The sequence below is a fragment of the Larimichthys crocea genome, chromosome XXI, assembly GCF_000972845.2.
Source record: "Larimichthys crocea isolate SSNF chromosome XXI, L_crocea_2.0, whole genome shotgun sequence".
NCBI lineage: Eukaryota > Metazoa > Chordata > Actinopteri > Sciaenidae > Larimichthys > Larimichthys crocea.
In genome coordinates, this window is record NC_040031.1 from 13,663,858 (window position 1) to 13,687,744 (window position 23,887).

The 23,887-nt window shown below is 43.3% G+C and overlaps 1 protein-coding gene across 2 annotated transcripts in view; it reads left to right on the forward strand.

The window, feature by feature from the left end:
• Positions 1-17,555: 17,555 nt before the first annotated feature.
• Positions 17,556-23,887, forward strand: part of LOC104940628 (potassium voltage-gated channel subfamily D member 2) — a 31,332-nt gene continuing 25,000 nt past the window's right edge. The window contains exons 1-2 of one of the 2 annotated variants that reach the window (XM_010757280.3): positions 17,556-18,001; positions 18,295-19,476. In XM_010757280.3, coding sequence (XP_010755582.1) covers positions 18,365-19,476 — 1,112 coding nt within the window. In that variant the 5' untranslated portion in view covers positions 17,556-18,001; positions 18,295-18,364. The remainder of the gene's footprint in view (positions 18,002-18,294; positions 19,477-23,887) is intronic. The other variant, XM_010757279.3, reaches the window with a different exon arrangement.

Below are 23,887 nucleotides of genomic sequence, written 5' to 3' on the forward strand. Positions count from 1 at the left end.
GGCCTCGATCCCACAGTGAGTCAACCACCCAGCCTCCACACACTGACACACACCACCAGCACCAGTACCATTCTTCACAGAGAGGAGCCTATAATTAGGTGCTAATTTTCTCTGGTTCCACTGTGACATGATGCTGGGGGCCATGGCGAGGCAAGACAGAGCGAGCTGGTGCGTTTGATGAACAGTGGCGAGAGCTCGACTCCGGACCATCTGGCCAAGTGGCTGCCGTTGCCCGTTGCTGCCCATGCTGACGTTGGGACCAGGGCAGGGCCCACCCACGTCAGTCTGTCATCCTCATCCTGCTCCTCCGGACCGGGACCCAGGCGTCTGTCCACCACAACATGTTTATCTGGAGCGGCTGCCAAGTGAATCACAACCGCGTGGAAGATACAGCCCCTCGCTATGCAGACAGTAGCGATCAAGGAAGCATAGAGAGGGAGAGTAAGGGGGGGGAGAGAGGGCAAAGACAGTGTGGGAGGAAGAGATGGAGAAAGATGGATTAGACGAAGAGAATGGGATTAAAAGAATCCAGATGGAAGAATTGGAGACAGACAGACACACACAAATAAACAAGCAAAGGTACATTTGAGTCGAGAAGAAGTTAAAAACACACACGCTGAATATGAGTCCATCACTGCTCCACATTCACTAATGCGGTGTGCAGCTTAACGTTCAAAGCAATCATAAATGTTGGACTTAGTCAAATGGGTGATAAGTTATTCATTTTGTTCTAAAGGGGATCAATGGGGGGTGGTGCTTCTGTCTCTTTTACATCTCTCTCACTCTCTCTGTCACGCACACACACACACTCAGAAATCTGGATTACGTTAAGAGTAAAAATTGTGTAACGGCATGCCCCCCAAAGCTTTTGAAGTTGGTGCTCTCAGGGCAAAAATCTCATTCTCTGGTTTGTCCCTATCATGCTGACTCCTGCTCCTCTCTCTCTCACTCTCTCTCTCCATCTCTCTCTCCTTCCATCCACCCTCCCTCCCTCCCTCCCTCCGTTCCCCCAATTTAATTTTTTCCTCTAAATTCCAATCAATCTAAGCCTCTGCAGATCCAGTGGTTTATTTCTCGTCTCGCTTCTTCTGTCACCACAAGCCTCGTCCCTGGGCCCGCTCCTTCTACCTTTGACCTTTATTTAAGAATGCAGCCAGTCTCTTTCAACTCAGATGTAAAATCCCTAAAGACTGGGTCACAAGAGACTGACGTCTCTCGAAGCAGATTAAGAGAAAAAAGGAAAACTTCCACGGCTGAGCGAACAGACAAACAAACAGCTAAACGAATGTTTGCACAAACAAATGGCCGCCCGGCTGGATTAATGAACGGACATGTAGAGAAAGTGGAGGGAGGGATCGTTGTAGGAATTCATCCATTGGGTTTTCATCTGAGCCCCAAGGCTCTGGTATGTAATTGCTTCATGCATAGTTGATACAGTGCATAATCAACCAAACACACTAGATGTTTTTCAGTGTTTATGTAGAAGGCAGCACTTGCCTTTGGAGGCTGTTGGTGAAGTTACAATTGAATAGGAGGGAGGCATCCTGTGATGGAGAAGCCCAGTTATATCTGAGTGCTCATCTCTTCTTTCTCTTCTTTAGAATGGACAGATCCACATGGGACCAGTGAAAGGTATGCTGTCCTGTAGTCAGGAATCAGGACCATGTTGTGTTTTATTCATATACAGTAGAACAAAGATAAAATATTCATGCCAGAGTGTTGTTGCTATGCTTTCTTCTGTGTCTCTAACCTCTCATGTACAGATCCTCATTACAAATCAGACGGACTATGACCACAAATTGTTTCCCCTCACGTAGGAGCGTAAAAACAATGCAAATGGATGGAAGGAGTTCCCACTGGGCGTCAGCAGATTGTGTTCATGCAGCATGCAAATGCATGAAGCATGAAGTGGGTTCAACCTATCAACCCAGCACAGGCACGCTGAACATGCTGCACTATATAGAGGGATGGATTTCTGTTGATGGAAACCTCAGACGAGAGATGCATGCCAAAGCCCACCCCAAGCACACATACATGAGATCCCACACACATTTTCTTCCGCAGAAATACACGCACACACACACACACACATAGGCTTGACCAGCAATTCATACTTACAGGCTTACACAGCCAGGCAGCGCCCCACACGGTAAGAAGCAGCATGATGCGAAATGGTTTGGCTTCATGAGGTGAATGAACAGCAACAGCCTGAGGCAGGAGGAATGACTGGAAGGAAAGGCTTCCTTTTATATGAGAAAGGTGTGCTCACACTTCTTTTCTGGAGCAGCAGGGACATGTCAGGGGCAAAGTCCCCATGTCTCCGTCTCTAATTGGAGCGTATCTCTCTGCCCTGTCCCTATCACACTATGGTAGAAGCAGGATGCTGTGCTAATGGATAGCCCCCCTGTGGAGTGCTTGTCCTTGATGTGCTGGGTTGACGGTGGCCCATGCTGAGGGTAGACTGCAGATTAGAGGCAAATCAGAAGATTTGTTTGTCCTCTCCAAGCAGGGTGGGACATTCAAGGAGAGAGACCAGCCATGGCTATGATGGAGTGGGTTGGACCGGTGCGACAGATGTGTGTTAGTGTGACTGATGTGTTCTGGGTGAGCAAACTGCGCTGGGTCACCGACACCTGGAGAACAAACGTAAGCCCTTCCAAGAAATGCATAGACATACTGACTCTGTGTTTGTTTCGATCAATGTCCAAAAGGCAAACAGCTGAGCCAAAGGCAGTTTTTTTTTTTGTGATAACACCTTTGGTGACGATTTAAGAGAAGATAACGATGTTGTAATTACCTGTGCTAAATTGGAACTGTGGATGCTCAATGAGCTATAAACAAGGTTACTCTGGTCCCCTTGGGGTAATTGTTTCAAAGCCCACAACAGTCTGGTCCAGTGATGGCGGAATTGGAAGGGGTGGTATCCTGTAATTTCTCAGATCATTGAAGCATGTCCTGTGTATGGGCTGAAACTCAAGCTGATTTGAAATGGAAGCATAACTTTTTGTTCCCTCTAACTGTAAGAGTCGGAGTCACTGGTCTCAATCAGCTTTTAACCCAGAGATGATGGAGGCCTGTGGGTCATTGGGCACCACCTGCACCACTTTTTACATTTCAGTGACTATGCCAATTTCTATTACAGAATATTTCCTCAGTCATGGCCACTGCGCTTCTATGGAAATCATGCTGTATTAGAATATGTGCACAGGTGGTTAAATCTGTGTTCTATCGGATAGAAATAGCTCGGCTGAACAGAAATACATCCTATTTGATGCTCCTTGCAGATGGGCCGTCTGTTAATATTAGCATAATGGAATTCAGAGCACACTCACAGAAATTCGCTAATTCATCACAGCATCAGTCCAAGCTAAATAATGCTGTGGCCCTTGAGCTTTGAAAGGGCGATATGTTTTCCAATATTAGAGCAGATTGACTGTTTACAGCCTAAATGAGTGCTGGACTTAACTGCTGAATCGTAATGTAAGCAGACTGTATTGCATGAGAAGATGTCGTGTCTGTGCAGGCTTGACCACAGGAAAGCTCCAGACTGACGGGTTATCCTTTTGATCTTGCAAGCTTTCTCTTCAGCCAACATCACACCATGCGATGGTGAAATTCACAGCCACAGCCTTGCTGCTGTGACCTCCCTCTGATTTCCAATTCTTCCCTGCATTTTTTTTCTTTTGTATCTGACTAGCAGGAGTCACTTTAATGCATGCATCTCCGGGAGAGCCACAGCTTGCTTGATCAAAGTTTGATTATTATACAGTCGCCCCCCCCTCTTTGAATGCACCAACCAACCAACACTGGGCTGTGTGTAAGACTGAAAGATGAGAGGCATCACAGTAAATGTGCCGCACCAAACTAACGCCGGGAATGTCATTTTTGACTGCTGTATGAAAAAAAATGTAATATAATGCATCATTGCTGTGTGTGAAAGTCGCAAAGTGTACATAGATTAAAACGCCCACACTGATGGACACGCACACACAGGCACACACACACATCATCAGGATTGCTTCAAAATGCATGCGTTGCAGGCACTCTGTCTTCTAGATGCGTCTTCCCAGTCATGATTAATAATGTGTTGCTTACATTATTTAGAATCTTTAAACTAGATGCCTCTTTATTAACATGCATATTCATTATCATGTAGGTTCAGGACACATTAGTGTCATGTAGGCCCATCTTGTTCCCCATGAATCTAATTGAGCATGTTGTCTTTAGTGTGTGTGTGGGGTTTATGCAGGCTGCTCACGAGGACGAGATGTCCGGGAACGTCATTAACATTTTATGTACACAGGACATCCCACATCACCATCAGATACGCACAGGAGACTTGTCATCACTCAAGACTGGAAAGATGAAGATGGAAGGACAGGAAGTTTGACTTATTGGAAAGATTGAAGCCCGGTGACAGAAGTGATCATGACTAAGATCATCACAGAAAATCAATCACATATTTATTTAATGAAAGTGAGCTCTGGTTCATACAGGATATTACTGCATTAAATATCACATGGTGACATTTAGACAGATGATATGAAACGATCATAGCCTATAGAAATCATTAAAGGCCCAGTCTGTCATTTTTAACCATGCATTTATGCATAGGGAAATTTAACTGAGTACTTTGACTATAACATAACTTAGACTTGTTGTTCTCCTGCAAACATTACAGATGTTAACTAAACTCTGATGTAGCTGTTGTCTACTGTCCTGTAGGAAGACCTGTCGATCAGTCTTGGAGTCATAGTGGTGTGTGTTTTAAATTATGGTGATGACCTGTTGATTTTGTTTTGGATACTTTTGGATCGTGTGTCATGAAAGCTGCAATAATTAGCAAAGGCTTAAATGACTACATGTGATGTGAACTCGAGACACTGTTCCAACTAGACCAAAAAAATTAATGACTTCAGACTTGACTTAGAGTTGAAAGTTGAAGACTTGTGAGTAGCCTTGGCATAAACTGTGACTTTGACTCTACTTGCCAAGGAAAAATGGCTTGGTACTTGGACCAAATGACTTGTCACATGTCTGACTTGTAGTGACAAGCCCAAAGAGAATTATCACCCGATTCTGTAGTTCTCCTCAGCTTTATGGAGCTTTTGGCGCCTTGTTCCACTGTTTAGCTCGTTGTTGGTTGGTTTTATGACTGTAGCTGTCCTGCTTCTACTTACTACCTGCCCAGCACCAATACTAATCCTCTATATATAAAACCAAATATAAGGCACTAATATGTCATGGTTGCAGTCACATCCTGTTCTGCTGCCCCCAAGTGGCCAAAAAACATCAATCACCTCCCTATTAATCTCATGTCAGAACAGAGAGATAAGGTGCTGTCATATTTTGTTTTACAGATGCCAGCTAGTCCTATTTACCCTGTCTCAGTGGCTGACTTTATAAGACATAATAATATGGATCAAGGTGGTAACGTGATGAGGATCAACCTTGAATTTCATATACAACATCAGAGGCCTCATTGTCATGTGCATATTTTGGTCCTCTTGCCATAGGCAACATTTAAAGGAGGAGGGGTTAGGGAGAGCTTACAATTATGTTATTATTCTAAGTCTGTCCTGTTGGGCTAAATATTTCAAATCCAGCAAGAAAAGACATGAATTAATCTGGTTAATTTGAATAGGATAATAAACCCTGTGTAATAAGCATTATATGAAAGTGAGTGGCAGCTTGTCTCGTGGTTTCTAGGAGTGTGGTAGAGAGAAAAGGAAGGAAACATATGTGTGTTTGTGTGCTGATGTGTATGCCCATGTGTGCATGTGTTGTCTGTTTATGTATTTATGGATTTGTAACTCCAACAGGGCGAGGGGGGGGGGTTACAATTTTGCCTGTTGTGATCCAGTCCCAGCTGTGTCTCATTAACTGCTGTCATTTTAATCCTCTTAGTCAAATCCCATAATTTTGTCCATCAACAAAAACACAAGCAACAGGGCAATGATTAAGCTACCCAGTTTCAGCCATTCAAAATGGAGGAAAGTCGAGATAGAATCAACACCAGTTCATTCACATCCACCCCGGTGTTATATAAAACAATCAGAGGGCCTTCCCTTTAAATTTTTATCGACTACTTGGTGCAAAGCTAAGTTAATCTGGTTTGGACTCTGCAGAATTCTGGGAGCTGAAAGGATTTGCGGTTTGTAGCTTTACTCGGTTCATCTGCGGATTCTCTGGGGAGGATGAGCAGTTCGGTTACGTTATGTACCACTCTGGATTCCTGCAGTCAAATTCTAGTTTACCCATATGAATTTATTTGAAACTGTATGACTGATTCAGTCTCTGCCTCCCCGTGGCCCAATAGTCCTCTCCCCTCAGTGATGAAAGCTATTTTCTTCTCTTTCCCCACACTGACAGCTGGTGTGTGCTCTTCACCAGCAACACTTCAGCTCAGACCAGCTCTATGTATAGATCATCGTCATTGAGAAAGCCTATTTCAGTGGCACTTGCTGCTATGAATATATGTGCAACATTGTGCGGTGCTTTATTTCCAATGCAATTACCTCTTTCTCTCCAAATGAGTCCAATAATGCTGCAATGCGCAAGCTCTTCGGGGTACATAAAATCCAACTTCTTCCGTGATGAGAAACTAAACATGATCGTCCAAATGTCAAGCTGTCCCCCGAGAGGCATTGTAATGTACACAGTGCTTGTGGTTGGTTCTAATTGTGACATTTATGAGATGTGGGAGAGCAACATTTGTGTTTTGCTTTCTCCTGTGCCAAAACTACCCAGAGGATTCTTTTTTCCGTGAGAGTGAATCGTCCATTAATTGTGGGTACAACTGGTGAATCGATCTGTCAGGTAGTATTTTCCCGAGCTGCAAATTAGTTTCCCTAGAAGCTGTTAGACTGGCTATGAGAGAGGGTTGCAGTATGTCTCTGCCCAGTGTATGGTAATACCATACTGTGTTGCCATAGCTTCCCATGATGCCTATAAAGTTCAAATCAACACATTGCAATTACCATCTATTCCTCAGTGTACAGCTGCCCATAGTGGCTACCTCCACCAGGAGAGTTAGGACAAGCTTCACTGCTTTATTCTCCCGTATGTCATCCTGGGCTGAAAAACAAGATTAAATTGGTTCTGCTCAACTATTTGCTGTCAGCTAAAAGTAGATGGTTCAGCCTCAGAGAAAAAGGTATCCTGCGAATCCGCGACCAAACACTCACTCAAAGAGACAATAGAAGCGCGCATGCATATATGCATGTGGATGCAGACGCACACGCACAACACTCGCACTGGTAAACAAATAAACCAGAGAAATTCAAAAGGAAGATTCAGATATGCACAAATAATAAAAATAAAAGAAAAAAATCATGGAGTGATGCTTGCACATGCTCATAGACAAACAGGAAAACACACACACACGGCTAAGCACACAGACCACACAGTCGAACATTAGTGGCGTGTCAGAAGTCTGTCATTTCTTGTTTGGAAGATGTGAAGGCGTAGGCCGGATTTGTGACCTTTGTTGTGACTGTGAGCCGTGTTTCTCCCTCTTTGGAGAAGATGATTAATTTCTGTTATTTACATTACTGCCCTGAAGGCTCTTCAATAGGCCTCTCACATTTGTCATTTCCACTGCACTGTTTTTCAAATGGAAATGAAATAGAATGTACAGCCTCCTGGGTCCGCCTCGCCAACACTCTTTTAAGCAGAAAAGGCGCAGGGAAAAAGAAAAAAGAAAAAAAAAACTGTATTTGCTCATAATGAAACAGCCGTGTCAACATGGCGCTGCTGCAGTCACACAGTGCAAAGTCTTTTTGCTCTAGTAAACAGCAAAATAATCTTGAGGGCTATGAGGTGCTCTGCTACTACCATTCCCACACTGCTCTTGGTTAATTAGAGCACTGATTGGATGGGCACAGTCCATAAACCAGCCATAACACTGGTTCAATCCAGCTGCGGATCTGCACCGCTTTCTTTAACATTGGTTTATAGCCTGCAGGAACCATGACGTCCCCAGATGTCTGTCTATGTATCCTCACACCCATGCAGTGAATACACGCTCATCTCGCTGAAACACCTAGTGAATTTATGTTCACCCTGTTCTCACTTCCTTTTCTTCTATTCTTCCAACAGTTGAGGGCTTATTTCGGTCACCTCCTGGGAGTGTGCCGTTGGAGTGAAAGAAAAGTGAGAGGAAGAAACAGGGAGTTGAAGGGAAAGTGAGAAAGACTTGAAGGTGTCCTGAGAGCGCTTTCGCTTTATGGAAAACGCTGCGGCTTAATCCTCCGAGTGTCACTGCACTCTGCGCATCCTAAATAAGAACCTTTTTTTTTACGGTAAGTACAGACGCTTCCTCGAGACGTGACTATCTCTGTCCCTCTCCCATCTCTTTGCCTTGCTCAAGGAAAAACAAAAACACGAACAATCAACCAACATGAAGCTTTGCTTCATCATTAGCTTTCACCAACACAATTAGGCTTTCGATGCGGCAGAAAAAAACAGAAGCACAAAGTCACTGTTTTCATCATTAGGGCTTGCTGTGTTTCACTGAAATGGCCTGATTGGAAAACAGCCACCACTGATGAGCCATAAATGAGTTATGGTCATTTATGCTAATCGAAGTTAGACACCACACATACCTCGCTCTATGTTAAACAAACACTTTATTTTCCCAATGAGAAAGGTTGGCATTTGTTCCCTCGGGTTGTATTACTACAGCTGGCCTACAGCTGTGATCATAACTTAACGTCTCCATAATAGGCTTGGCCCTCTAAGCAAGCTGACCTGTTAGGCCTGGGACTGCTTGACAGCGGTAATTACACATGTGAGCTGTTTAAATGAGCATGATTAGCCGGTAACAAGCTGAAAGAGTGAAAGGAGGTGATTAGACAACTGTGTGCTGATTCATCCACCATCAGTGGGAGAAAAAAAACCAAACCGCTGCAGGTGAATATTTTTGTTGCTTTATGCGGTAATAGTTGCTCTAACGATGTTTATACTCAGGGTGTTTAGCCCAACCATAATGACAACCTTAAATTGTAATAAAATCTGGTTTTACTACTATAATTTAGACAGAAGGCACACAAAGGCACGGTGAAATGGAAGTGCTTTAATGTTGCTGTGTCTGCTCAGGCAGATCAGAAAGTCCAAATCTATTTAATATCAGCAGTTCAGTTTGGGTCAGTCACCTTGTGTTTATTTCAGTCTCTTGTTTAATTTAACCACAAGCTCATGTTGTCAGCATAGCCCCTGAGCTACGCTCAAAGCCCCAGCATTGCCCTCTGGCCTTTTCTTTTCCCTCAGATAAAGACACCCCTGGCTTAGCATATCAAAATATTGCGCTTTAATATGGCAGGTATATTTATAGAATGAAGGGTTTATAATTATTTTAGCATCAAAGCACATGCTGGATTGTGCCATTCTAAAGCTTGCATGCGCTGCTCGCCATCATAATATCTGACAAGCAGCTCCAGGCACTTCACTGTGTACTGTGAGTAAGAGTCCAATTTTGACAGAGTTTCTGTGGGAATTTAATAATGTTTCCTGTCCAAACTTTTTTCCATTCATGGGTTTAAACACATACCTTTCCTATCACTTTCCCAGCCACTGCAGTCACTCCCGCGGGTGCACAAATCTTTAATTACCCTTGAATTATACATTAAAGCTTTTATGCTTTAAGTTTAACAGCGTTTCTCGGATCATTTTAAAGGTAGTCGTATGCATCACATCAGCAGAACACAAAAGAGAAAAGAGAGAGAGGAAAACATCTGGAACACTTCAGGGTGACCAATCTGCACTCAACAGGGAGTGAACCACAGAGTGTGACGTGACTGTTTGGTTGCAGGCAAGCGAGCACGGTCAAACGTTGCATTAAGTAGAACATGGCATCAAATTAGACTCAGTGATTAGTGGCCTTAGTATAGGTCGGTAATAAAGCGGGACACATTTTCAGTAAATGCGCATGAATGCACATACCCATGCCCAAATACACGTCCGATAATGATCCTTCACTCAACTTGAAAAACTTATACAGCAGCAGGCCAGTTCCAGCAGCCATTGCCATTAATAACATATTAACGATGTATGCCTGCTTTGAAATTATAATATTTTTGCAGAAGCTCAATTTGAAATCCATCATGGGTGTGGGGGGGCTCATTACTAGAATGTAGCCGAGGAATTATCAGAACAAGGCCCCTTGCTGCCTGTCTGTCATTACAATACTGTCAGATGTGCTTTGGCTAGGGGGGCTGTTAAAGGGAGCACGGGGACTTATCTGCTCAGCTGTAAAATGATTTTCTGTCTCTTCAAGAGATACCCGGAGTGTGTGTGTGTGTGTGTGTGTGTGAGGGGAGGGGGGGGGGTATCAGTGATCTGAGAGTAATTAAGATATGGGCTCACATCACACAAGGGCTTTGCACGTGGGAGACGAGCAGATAAAATTGAACGTGAAATAGTTTCAGTTTAAAGGGGGACTTTGATTAATTACAAAACTCTCACAGGATGGTCCACCCCCTCTCAAATTGAACTGCCATCCAATCGCAGCTGCTCCAGAGCTGATGACCTCAACACCTCCCCTTTATCTTTAATAGGCAGGTTATCTCGTTATTCATTGCAGCTCTCCTGTTCATTTGCTATATTGCTCTTTCTGCAAGACTGAAATACATCATTATCTTTGTATCAAGCTGTTCCATGTAAAGATTTTCTTTAAAGGGTAAGACAATCGTGCGCTCGATGGAATTTCAATTGAGTTTATGACACATGGCCTCATCCGCGCTGGTGTTTTTAATTTCACTGCTATTGCACTCACTGCTAAGATGCTGATTCCGTGGTTTCCTTATTAATATATTACTCCGTAAATAGGTGCTGAAGTCATTCTTGAACCAAATATTTAAAGGAATTTAAAGGAAGACTCTTTCAGCTAGAAGCTGGTTAGCTTTGCTTATCACAAAGGCTGGTAAAATAGATAACACGGCTCTGTACAGCAACAAAATCTGCCTTCCAGCGCCTCTAAAGTTCACAAAATAACATGTAATACCTTATTTGTTTAATCTGTTCTAAAGCAGAATTGTTAAAGCGATAATTCTTCATTTCACGGAGGGGGGGTTACCTGTCAAACTCTTCCTTGACTCTGAGCAGTTGCCAGGCAACCAGTGAAGCCTAAAGGAAATTATTGCTCCCAGCCAAGAAGTAGTCCGGTACATAACCTACAGTTTTTTTTTGCACAAATGGAACAAACGTGTTAATTAGTGAGTTTTAGGTGCTGGTGGGTGGATTTTGTTGCAGTCTTATATTAACTAGACAGATATGAGAGTGGTATTGATCTTCTCATCTAACTCTGGCAGAAAGGGAATAAGTGTATTTCCCAAAAAGTCGAACTATTTCTTAAACCGTCTCTGGTGGAAACTTCCGCCCCTCCCTACACCACGCGGTATTTATGTGATGCTATGTGCATTCGTTACGTTTGGTCAAATTCTGGATTGCCTGGGCTCAATTCCCCGCAGAAAATAATTGTTAATTTATAGTTTGCTGAGTTACACAACAAACGCAGTGGGAAGTGAATATGGAAATAATGAAACGTGTACACAGAAGAAGCAGCTCGCACTGGGATTTCTTATGGATTTATCACGCGCGCATACCCCATCATCGCCTCTATGCCCATATAATTTCCTGTGAGTCTCTGCTCTGTGTACTTTCTAGTCAACCAGAAATGTTTTTTTTTTTTCACAAAAGCAGCTCAAAGGAGCTTTAGATTAAAGTGCTGATGCTTATCGCATTTTGCTGATATGATGTATTTAGAGAAAGCCCTCCTTCATTTACTCTTCCTCCAAGCTGCGATGCTTATGATTGATAAAACTTTCAAAGGGAGTAAATTGATTTGCCTCCTCCGAGCAGGGTTAATAGGCCACACTTATATACACCCCACAAAGTGTTCAGCTTGCTTTTCAACCCATGTCTCCCTGGGCCTCTGGACTACTTCACAAGATATCTAGTTCAATGACAAATCTCAGTTCACTGGTTGCTGCTCTGAATAGTTTTCACAGATGACTGATGATTCCTTCATATAGGACTAAGGCACGGGTACAAGTGACAAAAAAATGAAGGGGACAAGAGACGAAAAAGAAACAAATTTTTCAGTCCAGATAAAGGTGAGGTGGAAGAGCTGTGTGCTGTGCCTTCATGATGATATTTCACCCTGAACAAACAAGCTGAGCCTCACAGAGAGGGGAAAGCATCGATCTACCCGGCTCCAATCATAATACATCCACTTTTCCCCAAGTTTACTTTCTGGCATTCTATCAGGACTTTATAAATTATTTGGGGTGACAAATCGATCTGTTGCTTTGCCCCTCGCTCTGCTGAGTGAAGGGAAACTTGTGAGCAGTGTGCGTGAGTGTGTGTTCACGCTTATGTAAATGTGTCTGTGCATGTGTGTGTGTGTGTGTGTGTGTGGATATGCTTGCGTGAGTGTTTGTGTGTCGTCTGCTTTGGAGGCATCATCTGCCATCTGGCCTCAAAGTACAGGGGCCACATGGTGGGAAAGCAAATGTCACTGGTCAGGCCAGCCAATGCCAAGTCCCGACAAATGACGTCAGGAGAAGCCCACACTGTCACTGCCTAAACAAACAACCCTGCCACCGAGTCCGATCCCCTCCTGACCCTTTGCCTCGCTGTCGGTTGCTTGTAATGATGGTGATGGTGATCTAGGAATTAAAGCTTATCCTAGCGTGGCACTCAGTCACAGTCCCTCTAAAAAAAGCGCTGAATGCCTAAAAACAAGTACAACACATCTGTAGGGATTAGAGAGAAGTTTAGGAAGTGTAGCTGAAATAGTGATGGCTTGAACTTCTGGGTATTTATGGTTATTCCAGTCAGATCATATAAAAGGAAAACAGAAAATTTAGATTAAATATCTACGTCTGTGTTAAGCGTACTAAAGCCAGTAACATTTACGTATCAATCAGCTGAAATAGTGGCGAAATTCTGAATAGTAATAATAAAACAGTATCACGATGGCCAAACAAATGAGATAATATTTTTCCATCTTGGATGCAGTCCCATACAACACTGTCATTTAAATCTATACACAAATGACAGGCGATGAACTCTGAATGTCTGATCTGATCCTGAACTGAACTTTTTTTTTTTCCAACACTTGCCACAGCTTGGTTTAAATTTGGGGCTGCGGCTGCATCGACAGTGCGAACCTGTTAAAAGTCTTTTGTTCAGATGTTCAAATAGCATCTGTTCAGCACCTCTGTGATGAGGATTGTGTTCAACAGATGAGGCGAGTAAACAATGCAGTGTCCTTGGAAAAGAATTACTATTTCAATGACAGTTTGCCAGTTGGATGCCACGCTGTCTTTAGTTTTTAATTACACACCATGTGATGAACACGCATCTGTATTTTTCTGCACTGCCGCAAGGCCAAAAAGAAATACTACGAGGTTGAACTGACAAGACAAGGTGAGGGGAAGTATGGTTCAGTTTAGTTTCATGGCCGTGCGTTTTACATTTTCTTGCTGATGTGCCCTTGTGCAGTGGTAGTTAAGGGACTCGCGGCTGATCTTGCAGTGATGTACTATACTCGAGGAGTTCTCAAAGCCCCAGACACATGCTGCAGTGTATGTGCTTTAGCTATAGGCACAAGAGCTCATAGTGACAGACACCTCCCGTTTCTCTTCTAATCCCTTCTACACCTCTTCACCAGATGACAAGAGCTGCTCTCCCTATAGAGACAGTGAGAAGGAGCTAGGTGAAAAACAATTAAAAACACGCTAGTGGGTGGAATACTTCTCCCCATCTCGTTGTTTCATATCCAGAAGGTACTGTATATAAACGATAAAATGATTTAATGAGTAGGACCATATTTAAACAGCAATTTTGTTTTTTTGCCAACCTGTAATGGTGCTACTTACGTAGGCTTTAACATATTTGGCTGTCTCCAGTGGCAGCAGAGACTGAAGTTATAAAACTTAATATGCCTAAAATTATAACAAACATAGGTATTATTACAAGCCGTGTGAATCACACCTACTCATATGGCCTATTTGTAGCTTTCTGACAACCAGTGGTTGTTAAATTACAGATTATCCCAGCAATCCTGGCGGGGATAAAACTAGTCATACAGTCTGCAAGCACAAACATCACCCCCCCACATACCCCCACCCCTCTCCTGCAGTACATCGTGCACACACACACACACACACACACACACACACACACACACACACACACAAATAGCTTTGCGCACAAGTGCATTCATGTGTACACATGCGCGCGCGCAGAGTTGCAGATACAAACACACCAGCTGCCATATGCAATAAAGAAACAAGAAGACCTCTTCTATTTTACACATCCGCAGGGGGTCAATAACTCATTAGAGCCGAGGAAAGGCAGAGGCAGCTGAGGGAGATGACGTGGCTGGAGACGTGGTAGGAGATAGGCTGTTTATCCGTGGGCTGTTCACCTGAGGATATCAGCATGTCATTGTGCCCAGAGGTCATGAGGACGATTCATGACTTCATTAGCAGAATGTCATCAAACATGCCAAGGTGTTTCTACGCCTGAAATAGAGCACTACATGCAATTTTTTTTTTAAATTTGTCTCTAACCTTTTTTCTCCCTTTCTGTGAATTTTACTGCTCATTCTATTGGCTTTTTTATTTATTACCCTTTTATCGCTTGTCATGAACTTTGCATCTCACTGAAATGCTCCATAAAAAAAAGGTTTATTATGAGGTTAAAGTGGAACTATGTCCCACTACCAACCCAGTGAAGAGCACTGAGTCTATAATTGTCTTTAAAGGAGCTTGAAGCATTCAAGCAAATATTTGTACATGATTCATTCTGCTCACGTGTCATTCTTGCCTTAAACTTACAAAATCGCTTCAATAGTTGCAAATATTTTGAGTTTCTCCATTGATGACCCGAATCAAATGGCGGCTGCCCCTTTGCTTCTTCCTTAACAAGCCCTGGCACGTCTCCAGTGAGGGGGACTCATCTGTTTAATCATCTCAATCACTGAGCCGGACCTGACTAAATATAGAATACAGAAAACAGGCCGCTGTGTGGGCTGTACTAGTGTACTACAGTGGACAGACTGTTGCTGTCAATGGATCAGATGCAGAAAAAAAACAAACATGCCAGCCTACGTGGACCTCTAAAGGAGAGTCAGTGTGTGTGTGTTTGTTTTGGGTGAATGCTTTTGTGTTATGGCACTGAATATAATAAGAACCTACAAAATGTATCCAGTTATACAACCTAATCCCAAAGCCGCCGGCAGCAAGTTTCGTGGTAAAAGTTCAAAACATCAGCAGGCTTTATCTGGCTAGACAGGACGAGAGCCTGATTATGTATTAGTTTTACTCGAGGCCACCGCTAACCATATTATCCAATGTCTGAGGTTTATTGTACACCCAGATTAGTGGTATCCATCTTTGAACTGATGTCCATGCAAAAATCACACAAAACAATGACGGATGAGTCGTTCAACCTTGTTAAGGACACATGCTAATTACTTGATCCAAAGAGTAAATCCATAAACACACAGACGATGTAATTAAATCATCTCCACAGCTCTGTGTCAACACCAATCATCTGAAATGACCTTGGAACTTCTTGAAATTAACGAAGGGTTTTCATAAAGTATGTCAGAAACTCGGATGATGTCATTCTGACTATCCCACCAGACCACAGATCACCAGCATACAAACTTACTAGTCCAACATAACGTATCTCTCTGTACACTGTGATGTATTTTTCAAGAACACTGCGGTAAAACTGCAGTTTCACTTGTTAAAAGATCCTGATCAATGATTCAGAGACTTTACAAACCAAAGGCAAATGGCTATGTGAGACATGAAAGAGAAAAACCCAGCCATATATTTTCACACTCACTTACAAAGCAAATATTTCCTTGTTCTGTTAGAAATATCAGCTGAGAACATTTCTGACAAATTGCTTTGCTTTGCTTAAATAGAGGATATGTAAATGCTAAATAACCACTTTCAGTACCTTTTAAATTAAAACACAGTGGCTATCTGTGCTCTCACAAGCTTGCAGCTAGTCTGGCATCCAGCTCAGCTGGGACGCCTGTGTTTGGTGCCATTTGGCAACCGCTGGAATATTTAAATGCCCTGATGAATACATAGCCCCTGGGTCTGACTGCTCAAACTGAACACTGAGTGTGCTCTGCCATGCTCAGCATACACTAATGGGACTTCTGACAGTCCTGTGCATTCATCCTACAAAAACTCAGCATTGTGCCAGAGGGGACCAGAGACTGAGTGTGAATTTAGTACACTGGCTGAAGATCTAGGAAATGAAAAGGCCACAGGTCTGCTGAGTGCAGCATCAAATGTGTTCATCATCAACAGCCTGTCAGACTGGACACTGGGCCTTTTTTTTGTTCACTTGTTGCAAATTACAGTACAATAGTTTGGATGGGATCAACAGCTGTGGGAGAATTTCTAAACAGAATGAATCCGCAACCCATTTTCTGTGGTGGCTGAGTTAATGGTCAAAGAGGCAGTTCATTTTCTAGAAGCTCAGCAGCTGTGTGTACTTAAGCATGACTTTGAACCCCCCCTTCTGTGCTGGCTGAAACTGGAGCAGATCTACAGCTAACTGAAGACAGTAAACCAAGGCAGGAGACGCACAAGGAGGCACGAGAAAGTGACGTCGTTGACAACTCCGGTTGCTGTCCATGGTTCTGAAACACACACACAAAAAAAGGTTAAAAACGGGACCGTCCTCATACATGAAGACAAATATATAATCCACGCTGCAACACATGGTTCACGGTGGACGCAGCTGTCTCGGACCCGAACCCCCCCTTTGGAGATGCCAGTGTTGTGCTATGGAACACAAGAGACATTTCATTGATTATGCTTATTTTGGAAAATGTCAGTTGAGCAGTGTAGCACAATGATGTTGACCTTTTACGCCGTGTAACTGCGTTCAACAGCACCACGGAACGATGCAATGCAAGAAAACAATATTAATCACGATTTTGCTGCAGATCTGAAATCCATAAATTCATTTCTCTTACATAAAAAAAGACCAAATTCGCCTATTGTTATTACTATAATGCAATCACATGAGCCAGGAAATCGTGCGCATGGAGTCCTGTGAGAGTTTCAATGCGTAAAACACAAAAAACAAACACAAGGATATCGGTCCAAACTCGCCAATCGGAGATGTATTTGACTCATTTTCATTTTCTTTATTTGTGATTTTCAAGAGAAAAAAAGAAAAGAAAGAAAACTTCAACGGACTTTGTGCATTATTGTGGTCAGACAAAGCCCACATTCATTACGACCACCACTGAAAACGAACCACCTTATTAAAGATATTCCGTGATATTCTTTGCATCATATACGATATTATACACTTGGGGGTAAGTTGAATTGTAAGGGTTCGCGGTGTGCAGCGGGTGGAAACACACAAATAAGCGTTAACTTAAGGTTTTGGAGATGCCGCCTCTTTAGACCACCATTACGCATTGATTAGTCCCCCCCAGAGTGAAGCAGCAGAGGAATTTCTGGGTGCAGATAGGACCACTCCTCTCTCTCTCTCTCTCTCTCGCTCTCTTTCTCTGTTTCTCTCTGCATATGATTTTCTCTCCTCTCTCCACAGTCGGGGCTCGGTGGTGAGGAGGGGGGAGGGTGGTCTTGCAGTCGACGAGAGGAACAGGAGTTTATTGAGGAGTAGCTGCAACGGGAGGGGGAGAAAAAAACGCATACTACTGAGCACCGTCGCCTCGCCGATGGTAAAGAAGAGAGAGAGAGAGCGGAGAGAGAGAGAGAGAGAGGGGGGAAAACAACAAAAAAGAAAAGATCGCGCTCGGACGATTGACCACTCCGTGCCGAGAAACTGCCGCTTGAATTGTTTAACTTGTTGATGCGACGATTTTCTACTGTTTTCCCCTCTATCGTCTGGCTGCAGTGACAGATAGATGGGTGGCGGTATCGCCGTGGATAGGTATTTTATTAAACTCGCCGTGGATGCAGTTTAAAGAGCAGCCTTACCTAAGGTGGGTGGTTTTCCGTTCATTTAGATTTTCATTGAAAAAAAAAAACAAACAAAAAAAATCTATTCCTGCTTATTGGTGACGTTTTCGGAACCCAATTCATATTCTGCCGCAAAGTGGGCTTCCATAACTGAACACTTACAGTGAGGAAAACGCTTGAGAGTGATACTCAACAGTGCTATGCGCAATATCAGAATAAGTAAATGGGTTTGTGTGTTTTCTTATCACATTCTGTTAAGCCTAGGTGCTTCAGAGCCCTAACCACCAGTGTCTCTATCTGCTGTTCCTTCCTGCAGATGCAATTCATCTCTGAGCCATAGCACTGTGATAACCGGAGCAGGGTTGTATTAAACACTATAGGTCAGCATGGCAGCAGGTGTAGCGGCATGGCTCCCATTCGCCCGAGCGGCGGCCATAGGATGGATGCCCGTGGCGAGCACCCCGATGCCCATTCCTCCCCAAGACAAGAAGAAAGGCCAGGACGGACTCATCATCCTCAACGTGAGTGGGACCAAGTTTCAAACGTGGCGAACCACTTTGGAGCGGTACCCGGACACTTTGCTGGGGAGCACGGAGAGAGACTTCTTTTTCCACGAGGAGACAAATGAATACTTTTTCGACCGTGACCCTGACATCTTTAGACATATTCTCAATTTTTACCGCACGGGGAAACTACACTATCCGCGCCAAGAATGCATATCTGCATACGACGAGGAGCTCGCTTTCTTTGGTATAATCCCCGAGATCATTGGGGATTGCTGTTATGAGGAGTACAAGGACCGGAGGCGCGAAAACGCAGAGAGGCTTCAAGACGACGAGGAGATGGACATGAGCAATGACGTCACGCCGGTGAACCTGACTTACCGGGAGTTCCTGTGGCGGGCTTTTGAAAATCCTCACACCAGCACCTTAGCTCTGGTCTTCTACTATGTCACAGGCTTCTTCATTGCCATATCAGTGATGGCCAATGTTGTGGAGACGGTTCCGTGTGGGACTTTGCCCAACAGGTCAAAGGAGATTTCCTGTGGAGACCGTTACGCACTGGCTTTCTTTTGTTTGGACACCGCGTGTGTCATGATATTCACTGTTGAGTATCTCCTCCGTTTAATCGCAGCTCCCAGCCGGTACAAGTTCATGAAAAGTGTGATGAGCGTCATTGACGTGGTCGCCATCATGCCTTACTACATCGGCCTGGTCATGACAGACAATGACCAGGTGAGCGGTGCTTTCGTCACGCTGAGAGTCTTCCGGGTCTTTCGGATTTTCAAGTTCTCCCGGCACTCCGCGGGGCTGCGCATCCTGGGCTACACCTTGAAGAGTTGCGCCTCCGAACTGGGCTTCCTACTATTCTCCCTCACCATGGCCATCATTATCTTTGCAACGGTCATGTTTTATGCAGAAAAAGGCTCCACAGCCAGCAAGTTCACCAGTATCCCCGCAGCGTTTTGGTACACCATTGTCACCATGACAACACTCGGGTAGGTGGCTGCATATAAGTCCATAAAAACCATTACAGCTTTTCTAACTCACCATAAATCACCGCCTCTACTGGCTTATTGCCTTTTGTGAGACACCCATATTTTCTAGTGAAACACGGGGAACAAATCCTTAATTCGATTAATTACAAAAACACCACGTATCAATCAGTTATCTTTTATTTTTCCTCTAATTGATGACTAGTTAAATCAGATTGCTTTTGTATTTTTTTAGCCCCATTGTTCGAGCATTGTTTGAACTAATTGTCGTGCGGCCACAGGTGTGCGTTTATTGGGTATATTAACGGCCTCGGGCGCTGCTCAGCCAGTATGTGGGCAGGGACGACGTGCTTTGTAGAGGCGGCTGTGCGCCATTCACTGCCTATCAATGAGGTTGCGCCTCACAAACACTCCTTATCTGAAGGTTAGGCTTTTGTCCTGTTTTTTTTTTATTTTAAATGGGATTTTTCCCTTTTGAAAAAAAAAAGGTTACCGCAATATGGACACAAACATCGTGGCCCAGTTAACAGCCAATTTTTATATTATTTATTTATTTATTTATTTTATGAATCCACTTTAGAGCAGAGCTCTTAGGAACAAAGCAGGAGAAAAAAAAAGGTTCCTAACTGGCCAAGACCACATTTACAGGCCAAACTGTGGCATAAGTGATTACATTTAAAGGTAAAGTACTTTACAAAATATATGTACAAAACACACACACACACACACACACACACACACACACACCACCTCCCCTCCTGTCTCTCTCATTCATCCTCTCTCTTCCTTTAACGAGGTACAGTAAATATTTGAATGCTAATTTCATGCTCGTGAACAACGTCAGCTGTACTATGTGCTGATGTGGCATAAAACAATTAAAAGCGGTTAAGACGATTACATCAAATTAATTTGTATTGATGAGCGCAGTCAACCGCACGGCAGCAACTCTGCGTGGGTTATTATTATTATTATTATTATTATTATTATTACTACTATTACTATTATTATTATTATTACTATTATTAACCCTCTACGCTCCAGCGCTGCATTGTGGGGCGGTGCGCTTTCCAAGGTGCTGAAAAGTTGTGTCAATGAGCCGATTGGTTGCCATTTGGTTATTTCATCTTCAAATGAATGAAGTGGAATGCGGCATTTTTTTTGGTCGCCTGCAGCGCGATTACAAGTTACACAGTGGGAAAGAATAATTAGACCGTTTCTAATTTGTGTGTTAAAAATACCCCGTGTGTCTTCTTTACTCTGCATGTATGAGGTCGAACAGCCATTCAGCCAGTGTTAGTCTTCACGCCCTCCTCTTCACTGCTGACACAGAAATGAGGTCCTGTTGAAATAATGTTGTCTTTTAATTTCAAAGTCATAACACCACAGATCAAACACTGCTAAACAAATTGCCACTGGCTGTGTGTACTCATGTGTGTCTGCAGGTGTGCATATGTGTGTGTATGTGTTTGAGATGTGGCATAATTTTAACTTTAAATGTGCTCTCTTCTGTATTATTTCTAGTTTAGCTGATACATGAACGTTAATGCTTCACACAAAGAAATTCACTTGTTTGTCTGACTTTTCATGTGCTTGATATCGATCCTACTTGTTTTTTTGTCTCTTTATCTGCATCGATGCAGCTGCTCTACACCTGGTTACCCTTCAGCTCTGCAGGCAACATATTGTATTATTGCTATTATTGCATTTATTATTAATACTATTTATTGTCTCTACGGCAAACTCTCTCTATCTGCAGTCATGCTGCAGATGACAGTTAGTGGATTTCCTGTCTTCTTAATGACATACAGAGCTTCCCCCCTGCGCTCATTCAATACCAGTCAAACCACAACTCACCCTTGAAATGACCAATGAGCTCATAATTAGTGAAATGCACGATCTGGTGATTGAAGCTGCACCTTATTATGTGATGCTGCGTCGGGCATGCTTTCCATTCAGATTCAAAGCGCAGTTGAAAGATGAGTTGTGTAAGAGGGTACATTATTTATCTCTGGGGAGCAACAAAGATATTACTGCATTCAGCACGGGATCTCCTTTGTGTTGCTTAAGATGGATTTGAAAAAGATGTACTGCCGTGCAAGAACAAAACTGAAACGTCCTTGATAATGGGGACGTTTCTGTCACTCCATTGTGAACCATGACAGCCTGGCTGACAGATTTGCAACCTGAACTGAAGCCTTGCAGTGGTGCAGAATGCTGCATAGTGGACCACCGGAGGAGAGGCTGAATACCCATCACTGAAAGACAAAGTCAGCTCCTTCTCATGATCCATCATTGTCTTAAGGTGTGCTTTTAAAAAGACATACCTCATAAGAGCCTACAGTAGCGCTGAATTGAGATTGTCATTGTCTAGGGAATGCACTGAAGTGAGAAGAAAATCTGTTGTTCTCTCCTCCGGTAACCTTCAAATGCTTATCTGATCAGGGGAAATGAGGTATTCTGATGGTTTGTTTCAGATCTCAGAATGCAGAAAAATCGATCCACGCAGAACAAATAGTTATTTAATTCAGATATGAACAGGGTAGTCTTTTCATTCGGTTGCAAATAAGCTCTTAAAAGACTAGCGGGAGCACTGCTGGCTGGAACCTCCATTTGGAGCATTTGATTTCATCCTGATAGTCAATGATGCTTTATGCCTGCATGGTATCATGATGCCTTTCCACTACATATATTTTCAATTTCCCTGACTCACACCCTGTGGAAGTAAAGACAGTGGCATGTGTTCTCTCCCCTGCTGATGGCCCATTGATTGTGCTTAAGCAGACGTGCAGACATTGGGAGAGCAGAGGCTCCTGTTCAGAGGCACTTGGCAGGCAGCCTGAATGAAGGGGAAGGGTGGCTGGAGACCAGCGGAGAATCAATAGCACCGTGCAGCTGCGTGTCACACCTCTGTGTGTCTACTGCTCTGTGCCACCAAACACAGGACAAGCCCCACTTATCCCTCCTTATTTATTGAGCCTAATCTCTGTGGCTGCTTTCGGATGCCCAACAAAGACGAGTCTGCCTTTGTCAGAATACCCCTGCATTTTGCAGTTTGGTGACTGGATGTAAAATGTGAGATTTCTATCTGTGATATTGTGTTTTGCAACATCTTTGAAAACTGCACCGTAGTCTAAGAGTATAATTTTGCAGCTTGATTTAATATTGTCCGGTTAAGGCAGCGATAGATTCCAATATAAAGATAGCATTGCACTTTATTAGCCTAGAATCAAATGTTGCAGTGTTTTCCTGCTCTTGTTTTCTCTAGATGATCCACACAGTCAGGGTGAATTAGCTGCAGTGGGAGTTTTTGGTGCTTCAGATCTTTTAAGTGATTTAAGGTGTAATGGAGTGCACTGCTGAGAGCAGCTGTGAAAACGGTGGAAGTCAAGCGAAACCCACAAGGGAAGAGGAGTAGGAGGACAGGGTTTAGTCTGCCATAGAGGTACAAACGTTCCTTTTGGACACAAACAGACATTACCTTTGATAGACGTAACAGACCTTAGCTGCAGACACACACACTCACTCACCTTTCTCCCAAACCTCAGATCAGTGCCTGTCTTCTACTGCCTCTGGATAACACTGAGAGCAATTTTAATTACTGATTTGATGCAACATTTACTGTGTGCGTTTACTATGTGCATCGTCCTGACAAAAGCAACTGTACATTGTAGTTACTCAACAAATGCAGAATTTATAACCATGTCGTTTGTCTGTGCTCCAGCTCCACCCACCAAATACGATTGGAAAGGCCTGACAAGTGAGCCCTATAAACCTTTCAAGGCAGGATTTATAAGACAGAGGAGGCAAGGTTAACAGACACAAGGGTCACTGTGGAGCCTATAAACCACCAAAAGTATAACCATTATCATGCTTGCCAGTTTTGACACCTCAACCCTATGACAATCAAAGGCTACAATGCAAAGTATTAGCTTCATGGCTCAATGTGGTGCAGAGTAAAGCTTTTTGAAGTCCAAACCCTTCACCGCGTGTCAAATCTAATTGAATTATACAGGAACAATCTGGAGGGCTTTTTACTGTATCTGTACCCAAGAGATAACAAATGCGTTCTTGATGATATAGTACTTATGTGGTTGGATAAGTTACCATAGCCCTGGCAGGCGACGCAGAGGATTTTCACTTTTTATTTTTTTTCTTCCCTTTTTCGACTGAGCATGACAGTCAGCGAGAACATTTGGGCTGTTTCATTATGGACCGCATTGGGTGTAATTTTTTGTGTTGTGGAGAATACATTACACCACTTGGCATTGTGTATGCTATGCACATTATGAAAATCAGCAATCCATTATGAGTGATGTGATGTATTACTGTGTAAAGCAGAAGTGGCTGATGTGAGCTGTGTAGGCTGCCATTAGCCTGTAGGCTCACAGTGCCCCTCCAGGTGCTTTATTGGGGA